This window comes from Charadrius vociferus, unplaced genomic scaffold, assembly GCF_000708025.1.
Source record: "Charadrius vociferus isolate BGI_N301 unplaced genomic scaffold, ASM70802v2 scaffold1084, whole genome shotgun sequence".
Classification (NCBI taxonomy): Eukaryota; Metazoa; Chordata; class Aves; order Charadriiformes; family Charadriidae; genus Charadrius; species Charadrius vociferus.
The window spans coordinates 30,839-39,338 of record NW_009647974.1 but is presented as its reverse complement, the minus strand read 5'-3'; the positions used below and the strand labels follow the sequence as shown (position 1 = coordinate 39,338).

Sequence of the window (8,500 nt, the reverse complement as noted above, 5' to 3'; positions counted from 1 at the left end):
TGGCGCCTGATCCCGTCCCTCCCAGCTCTCCCACAGGTTTTTCTCCTGCCCAGTTCCCTGAGGGACCGGTCCTGATCGTGTCTTTGCATGTTTTCTCCTCCGCAGAAGAAGGTCCGGGCGACGGTGCGCAGGCAAGGCCTGGCTGCTCTGCTTCGCTTCTTCTTTGGCCCTCCCCGGCTCCAGCCACAGCTGCGGGGAGAGCGGGAGCTGGCTCTGGCCATGGCACAGTGTGAGTGTTCCCCTCTGCCCCCGTGTGAGCCGCTGGCCCGGCCGGCGTCACCGTTATCGTCCCAGTTTCGTGGGAAGCAACTCGAGGCGGGTCAGGGCTGTAGTGTGGCCTCTGCTCGCTTATCCTGTGGCAGCTGCTTGTCCCAGAGGACGCGTTCCCCATCGCCTTTGCTCCCTGCTGCATTCATGGTCACTTTTGAAGGGAAGCGATGGCTCTCGTGATCCCTCCCCATCGTGCCACAGTAGCTGTTCCGCCTGTACGCCTTGACACGGCACTGGGCAGGTGCTCCACGGCTCTGCAGCCCTTCCAGCTCCTCGTTTCCTGACCAAAATGATCAAGATAGGAATCCTCCCGCTACCTTGCCATGGTGTGCGTTGTTTCTGCCCTGTCCCTTGGTGGATGACACGTGCTGAACACGTGGAAGCTCCTCGCCTGGGGTTTGTGGCTGGTCATGGTTCCCCAGCCAGCGCTGTTTCAGCCAGCAAAACTTCACGTGATGCCAGAATATTTGTTATCTCCGTGTTCATACAATGCGCAGTTGTATTACTTGTGTTTCTGCTCCTTCCCTTCTCCCCTCCAGCAGCATAAACACAGCTGGGACATTCTCCTTGTCACCATAAGTCGTTCTTAGCTGCTGGATTTCATTTCCAGCTGGACTCTGGTGTTCTGATTTCTTTCCCCACTGTGTCTCTGCTAGAGGCCAGCAGGGCATAGCTTCCGAGGGGTGTTTTTTTGGGTGCCGAGGGTGCTTTCTGGATGCTTAGGAGTGCTTTCTCTCTGCCAGGTGGTTTGGATGATAACGAGAGAGTGCACATGAGGATCCTGCAGACCATTTACAAGAAGCTGACCCGCTCCAGGCTGGGCTGCCCACGCTACGGGGCGCACTGGGAAGAGCTCGGCTTTCAAGGTAGGGCAGAGGGAGAGACCTGTGGGGCAAACCTTTGCTGAGGGAGATTGTGCTGATCCCATTCGCGGCTCTGGAGGTGGGATCCAGAGGCAGTGTAGAGGGTTTGCTGCTCGTTCCCGCTCCCTTCACGCAGCTGCTGCTGTTCCATAGAATCCTTGAGGTTGGAAAAAACCCTTAAGATCATGGAGTCCAACCATTAAAACAGCGCTGCCAACTCCGCCACTAAACCATGTCCTTTAGCACCACGTCTACATCTCTTTTAAATCCCTCCAGGGGGGACTCCACCACTGCCCTGGGCAGCCTGTTCCAGTGCTTGACAACCCTTTTGGTCCAGAAGTTTTCCCTAATATCCATCCTAAACCTCCCCTGGCGCAACTGGAGGTCGTCTCCTCTTGTCTTATTCAGTTCCCTCCGCCGCTCCTCCTCAGACTTGTCCTCCAGACCCCTCACCAGCTCTGTTGTCCTTCTCTGGACACACTCCAGTCCCTCAATATCTTTATTGTCATGAGGGGCCCAAAACTGAACACACTATTTGAGGTGCGGCCTCGGATCAACACTTGCAACACCTGCAAACTTACCGAGGGTGCGCTCGATCATCGATAAAGATATTAAGGAACCGGCCTCGATACTGAGCCCTGCTGTCGCAGCAGATCTGTTGCTGCCCCGTCCAGCTGTCACAACCAGTACAACATCTGGACTGGCTGACCAGATAACACCAATACCTGCTGCTGTGGTTGCCCAGTGTCCAGCTGGCGTGGGCATAACTGCTTTACCCGAACCATTAATGCTGTTCATTAGCACGCCATCTCTGTGGCTAATGAGCCGTCTCTGGAGGGCCGGTTTATTAACGAAGCATAGGTCAGGGCTCTGTCACTAAGGTTGCATCGCGGGTTGCTTTCAGCCTCGGCTGTGGGAGAAAAACAGCGTGATTAAAGCCGTCACGTGTGGCCGCACAGGAGTTTTCAGGCTGGTTGACTTGCGAGTTAAATAGGGCGGGTTTTAATGGAGCCTGAAACTCTGGACAGGAGGGGAATGGCTCCCACTCCTCCATCCTCATGCGTACGCAACTGGTTTTGAGCGTTAGTTTACCAACCAAATGTGCCCTGGGGTGGATAGAGCTTAAAGCTACCAATTTGTGGGATCATAGACTGGTTTCGTTTGGAAGGGACCTTGAAGATCATCCAGTTACACTCCCCTGCCCTGGGCAGGGACACCTCCCCCCAGCCCAGGTTGCCCCAAGCCCCGTCCAACCTGGCCTTGAACACCTCCGGGGAGGGGGCAGCCACAGCTTCTCGGGGCAACCTGCCCCAGGGGCTCACCACCCGCACAGCCAAGAATTTCTGCCTCAGATCTCGTCCAAATCTCCCCTCTGTCAGTGTCAAACCGTTCCCCCTCGTCCCACGGCTCCCCTCCCTGATGCAGAGTCCCTCCCCAGCTCTCCTGGAGCCCCTTTAGGCACTGGAAGGGGCTCTGAGGTCTCCCCTTTTTCGCCTTCTCTTCTCCAGGCTGAACCCCCCCCCCTCTCCCAGCCTGTCCTCCCAGCAGTGGGGCTCCCGCCCTCCCAGCATCTCCGGGGCCTCCTCTGGCCCTGCTCCAACAGCTCTGTGTCCTTCTGCTGGTGGGACCCCCCGAGCTGGAGGCAGCACTGCAGGGGGGGCTCCCCAGAGCAGAGCGCAGCAGAGGGGCACAATCCCCCCTTGCCCTGCTGGCCACGCTGCTGGGGATGCAGCCCGGGGTGCCGGGGGCTTTCTGGGCTGGGATTGCACACTGCCGGCTCATGGGGAGCTTCTCACCCACCAACACCCCCAGGTCCTTCTCCTCAGGGCTGCTCTCCAGCCTTTCTCCACCCAGCCTGGAGTTGTGCTTGGGATTGCCCCAACCCACCCATCCCTGGAGCAGGTGTGGGAATAGGTGCGTGGGTGGGAGAGCGAGGGCTGGTTAATGCCCATGTGAAAGACGGTACAGCACCCGTTCCGCTCCGCTTAGGGAAATTCCCCGCGAGCTTCCCCTCAGGATGCGATTCACTGGGGTTCCTCCACTCTTAAAACACGGTGATGGTATAAACAGCCCGCGGAGGCGGGGAGGTGACCAGAGAGCGACTCCGGGCTGTCCCTCGCTTCATCGGGCTCTCCTGCCCTTCCAGGTGCCGATCCGGGGACTGACCTGCGAGGGACGGGCATGCTCGGCTTGATGCAGATGCTGTACTTCGTCATGGACTCTCAGACGCTGCCTCTCGCTCAAGAGATTTTCCAGCTATCCCAGCACGAAACCCAGGCACGTCCTTCCCCCTCCTTCGCCTCCTCCCTGCGGTGGTGTCTACCTGTTGATTTCTAATGCTCAGGGAAAGGGAAGAGGGAAAACCACCTCAGCAGTGTAAGGGCTTGATTTTTTTTAATATTTTTTGGCGGCTTAATCCTCCTGGCGCTGGTAAGGGGAGGAAAGTGATCCCTGAAGAGTGGAGGAGCTCCGTTGGAAGGCTGGAGCCGAACTCCAGGGGACTGGCTTTATGCTGGGAATGACATCCTGGTGGAGATCAGAGATTTGCTCCTGGGATCCTGGGTCGGAGCTGAATTTGCATGGGTGAAAAAGGGTCGGAGAAGTGGGCGAAGAGCAGCACGGGGTGAAAACAGGAGCGAGTGGAGCCTTTCTCCTTAAAATGGGCATTTTACTCTTGGATACGGTTGGGTTCAAGCCTGGATATAAACTTGGCTTGATCTGCAGCACCCTGCTAAGCCTGAATCCATAGTGTTATTATCCCGCTTTGCGAATCTGTTCCCTGCGGATGTGGTGTAACAGGGCAGGAGGGGCTGTCCGGGCTGCGATAACCCTCTTTCTCTTGTAGAATTTCCCCTTCTGCATCATGTCGGTGAACATCACCCGCATCGTCGTCCAGGCCCTGAGGGAGGAATGTCTCTCCAGGTGAGATCCGGAGCAGCCGATGGCTCTGTAGCCGGGCTGGGTGAAATTCCAGTGATTTTTGGGGTCTCAGCCGGCATCTGTGGGTCGTTCCCCGTGAGCGGTGTCCCTCCCTGGCGCCTGAGCCCCTTTTCCATCCGTTTCAGGGAGTGTAACCGCAGGCAGCAAGTCATCGCCGTGCTGAACGACCTGTACGCGGCGGCCTTTCTGCAGCTCTACCGCGTCTGGAAATGGCAGCACAAAACCCTCGCCGACTCTGGTTTCCTCCTGAAGGGTTTGTTTCCCCTCCGAGGGGTTTGCTTCCCCGCCTTTTCCCAGCCAAGGAAAACATCCCAGAGGACAAACCCAGGGTGTTCTCGACACCTTTGTGTCCTGCTGAGCCCAACCCCGAGGGGTGAAAGGCCCGGAAACCCCAACTGTTCATCACTTCTTCAGATTTTTCAACAATTTAACTATCTGAGCGCCTGCGGGGTGGGGATTTTTTCCCCCCACCCTGTTTTGCCTCATCTTTTTTTTTAAGATTTGCCAAATCTTAAAGACAAGCACCCATGGCAGCGCCTGCCCTGTTGGGAGGTGGGTGACAAACAGGGGACGTTTCTGGCTCGCCCGCGCTGGGCGGTTGCGTAAGGCCCGTTTTGTAACGCAGGGTGTAAGCGAAGTGGCTTTTCGCAGCCGGCGCTAAATTAACCAGTCGGGGTTATTTACTCCGGAGGAGACTGCTGTCACCGGAGCCGTGTTAATGGCTCCCGCTTCAAACGGGGTCCAGCTGTCGCTGTCGGGCTCTGCTTCCATCCCTTCTCCCCGGGTTTTTCCCTCCCGGATTTCGGGGAGCTCAGGCTGACGCTGAGGGTTTTGCTGAGGAGCTTTTTGTGCTCTCTCATCCTGAGCAAAACAGAATTTCCAAGGGGGGATCCTTTAGGCCGCCAGAAGAAATAATCCGGGTGGAAACCTTTACCCCAGGGAGCGCATCGCGTCCCCGACACCCTCCAGACGTCGTTCTCTGTCCTCATGCGTTTCCCCTCTCGCCTCCCCAGAGCTGGAATCGGCCACCAAAAAGAAACCCAAGCAGCTCCTAAAATCCCTGGAGGCCTACGTGAATGCCAGCCCCGCGGCAGACGGCCTTCAGCGACCGTCCCCTCCCGGTGGCGGTGGTGGCAACCGGGCCGGCGAGGACATCGCCTTCACCGGTGTTTGTGACCTGCGGGTTGAGCTGGAAGGAGACGCCCGACTGATCTGAAAGGCAGGGAGAGGCGCCGCGGGGAGCTCTGCCGGCGGCTCGGCTTGCAGGAGGGATGCCTGTCCGCCATCACTTCTGGTACGGGAGGGCTCGGGAAGGGCCGAGGTGGTGGCCACAGAGCGATGGGAGGTGGCCACCGCCCTGCGAAGGGGCTGGGGCTGAGCTGAGTGCTGTGGGATGCCGCTGAGGGTTGATTTTTTTTTTTTCACGCTACACCCCCCAAATTTGTTGGCCCGGTCCTTCCCGCTGTCGCGTCCCGGCACTGCGGGAGCGAGTCGCGGGGTTTGCCCCTCTCCAGTTGGAAATCTCAGGGAGGAAAACACAGATTTTTATAAGCCGCCGACCTCCAGCTGGGGATAGTCCGTCTGTCTGTCCACAGCACCGCTCCTGTCTGTCTTTAGCCCTAATGGGAGAGTTTAGTGAAGCTCCAGGTGGAGTTGGAGCACGGTGATGGCGCTCCCGGATCGAATCGCAGCTCCGGCAACACCCGGGAGGGTTTAAAACCCCTCGCTTGGGGCTGCTGCACCTTCCTTTCATGGCGGCGGTGGGGTGAGAGCGCGAGAGCAGCCCTCTTGGGGGGAATCGCATCCCCTCGAGGTTTGGGGACCCCCCCTGAACCCCCCTGGGGCGTTCCTGCCTAAATAAGTTATGCAAAGGAGGGGGAAAAAAAAGATGCTTTTAGTGGCGTAACGGTGACTTTTGGACTTGCGTTTGTTTGTGGGGTGGGGTGAGGGGAGCGGGTTTCCCCTGGGAGCCCAATTCGGGGCTCAGCGACAGCAAAACTCCTCTGGAGGAGAGAAATTGGAGGGGAGGCAGATTCTGCTGAGAGCATCCAGGAGGGGAAGGAAAATCCCTCCCGGCCTCCGCGTCTGCAGGGGCAGCTGCTGCATTTCGGGGGGGGAAACATTGTTTAAAAAGAGATGAAATTTTCTTTTTTTCCACTGGCGGGTTCCTGGAGGTGTTTCCCAGCAGGTTCCCTCCTTTCCCTACCATATTGGTAGAAAAGCCTTGTCATGTTATAGGCAGTAAATCCATCTGAGCTGGGTGAGGTGGTTCACCAGCACATAAAATTGCACAGAATTCTCTATGCTGAAAAAAAAAAAAGTGTTTGTGTTCGTTTTGTTTTGATTTGTTTTGTTTTTTAACCAAGAAGGAGCATACATGGCAGCCCTGCAACAACCACACAGCTGAGGGTACCAAACAGGCCCAAAAGCGGTCCCTGTGAGACCCGTCCCGTACAGCTGTGGTGGCACATGTGTGGCTTTAGGCTGCAGTCTCCACCGGCTGAAGCCTGGCAGGCTGCAGCCCAGAGATGCTGCTGTACAAAAGCAGCCTCCAGCTGACTCAGGGCTCCAGCAGCATTTACCCTTGTGCGGCCTCTGCCCTGGGAGGAATATTGGGCCTTTTGGCTAAGAACAGAATTTTAAAAAGCAGAGAATGAGAGAAAATACTCAGTGAGAGTTATTGGGAGCTGCTAAGCCCAAGCTCTTCCACAAAGGAGCAGAAATTAACATTCAAGACAGGGAAGGAAGCACAGTAAGATTTATTTTTACTGCCCAGCACGCTTGTAAACTGCATAGTGGTACATGGAAGAAGTGAAGGGATCCATACTACTAGCATATGGAGCGCAGGCAAAGACGGCTTCTTGTGAGCAGTTTGACAATTATTTGGCTGCTTGCTGCTCAAAATATTCGTGACAGCAGCAAGTCAGAGCTGCCACAAAGATGACAAATTCCTTGAAGTCCACTTGGGAATCGCCATTTTCATCCAGGTCCTTGAAGACTTTATCAATGGCGTCCTTGTCCTTCCCTGACTGCAAAAGAAAAGGAGCAGGTTGAGGTGAGAGGCGGTACAACCCTAACGCAGTGTCATAACTACCTGTACCCCCAACAAGGGCCCTGGTGGGGCTCTGGGCACTAAACAGGGGACTGTGAGGCTGACGCCAGCTCGGGCACGTTGTACCTTTCTGTGGGAGTGTGATGGAGGTGTAGCACGCAGCCTTGCTGTAGGGCTGCCTGGAGTGTCAGGTTATCACGTTTTTCTGCTAGTGAGACCTTTTTTTTTTATTATTCTCTTTGCTCGTTTAGTGCATCATATCTCTGGGTATAAAGCTGTGAGTTCCTTTGCACCGTGTTGGGCTGAGACAACTGCTCAGTGCCCAAGGGTGACAAGGGTCACATCCCCAGGGAGCTGTACCTTCGCCTGCCCATCTGGGCCGGAGCCACACGTCTCCTCCTCCAGCTGCCTGAAGAAAGAAGCACATCCTTCCCACGGGAATTTGCACCCCTGCTGGGGTCAGGCCTAAGCATCGGTGAGGGGTGCAGAGGTTGGGGGGGCTCTGGGTGCTGGGGAAGGGGTGCAGGTACCAGGGATGTGGATGCAGGTACCAGGGAAGGGATGCAGGCAGCAGGGAAGGAAGGGGGTCCCATGGAGGGGGGGATGTGGGTGCTGGAGAAGGGGTGTGGGTGCCAGGGGAGGACGTAGGTGCTGGGGAGCATGTGGGTACCAGGGGAAGAGGGGAGTCCCATGGAGTGTGGGATGCGAGTGCCGGGGAAGGCGTGCGGGTACCAGGGAGCGATGAGGGTGCTGGGGGAGGGATGGGGGTGCTGGGCGGGATGTGGGTACCAGAGGAGGATATGGAGGTGAGGGAAGGGATGGAGGTGCAAGGGAAGGATGCGGGTACCGGCAAGGGATGCAGAGGTTGGGCGGGGATGTGGGTGCTGGGGAAGGGGTGCGGGTACCAGGGAGTGATGTGGGTGCTTGGGGGAGGGATGTGGGTGCTGAGGGAGGACACGGGTACCGGGGACCAGGGGATGTGGGTGCTGGAGAGGGGCTTGGGGGAGATGTGGGTGCTGGGGAAGGGATGAAGGTGGCAGGGAAGGAAGGAATGGAGCTAGCGGGGAGGGATGTGGGTGCAGGGGAAGTGATGGAGGTGCTGGGGAAGGGACATGGGTCCCAGGGAGGGATGCGGGTACCAGGGAGGGATACAGGTCCCAGGGAGGGATGCAGGTACCAGGGATGGAGGGATTTGGGTACCGGGGGCAGAATTTGGGTGCTGGGGAAGGGGTGAAGGTGCTGGGGAAGGGAGGGATGGAGGTACCGGGAATGGAGGGATTTGGGTACCGGGGGCGGAATTTGGGTGCTGGGGAAGGGGTGGAGGTACCGAGGGAGGGAGGGATGCGGGCACCGGGAAGGGATGCGGGTACCGGGG

General features: G+C 57.4%; 1 protein-coding gene and 1 pseudogene across 1 annotated transcript in view; one reads left to right on the top strand and one right to left on the bottom strand.

The window, feature by feature from the left end:
* The window catches only part of ELMOD3 (ELMO/CED-12 domain containing 3), a 6,701-nt gene extending 1,412 nt beyond the window's left edge, over positions 1-5,289 (top strand). Inside the window, exons 5-10 of the mRNA XM_009883452.1 lie at positions 106-251; positions 994-1,136; positions 3,280-3,410; positions 3,979-4,055; positions 4,199-4,326; positions 5,087-5,289. Coding sequence (XP_009881754.1) covers positions 106-251; positions 994-1,136; positions 3,280-3,410; positions 3,979-4,055; positions 4,199-4,326; positions 5,087-5,289 — 828 coding nt within the window. The remainder of the gene's footprint in view (positions 1-105; positions 252-993; positions 1,137-3,279; positions 3,411-3,978; positions 4,056-4,198; positions 4,327-5,086) is intronic.
* Positions 5,290-6,952: 1,663 nt separating this feature from the next.
* LOC104285058 lies at positions 6,953-7,499 on the bottom strand (annotated as a pseudogene).
* Positions 7,500-8,500: the final 1,001 nt, after the last annotated feature.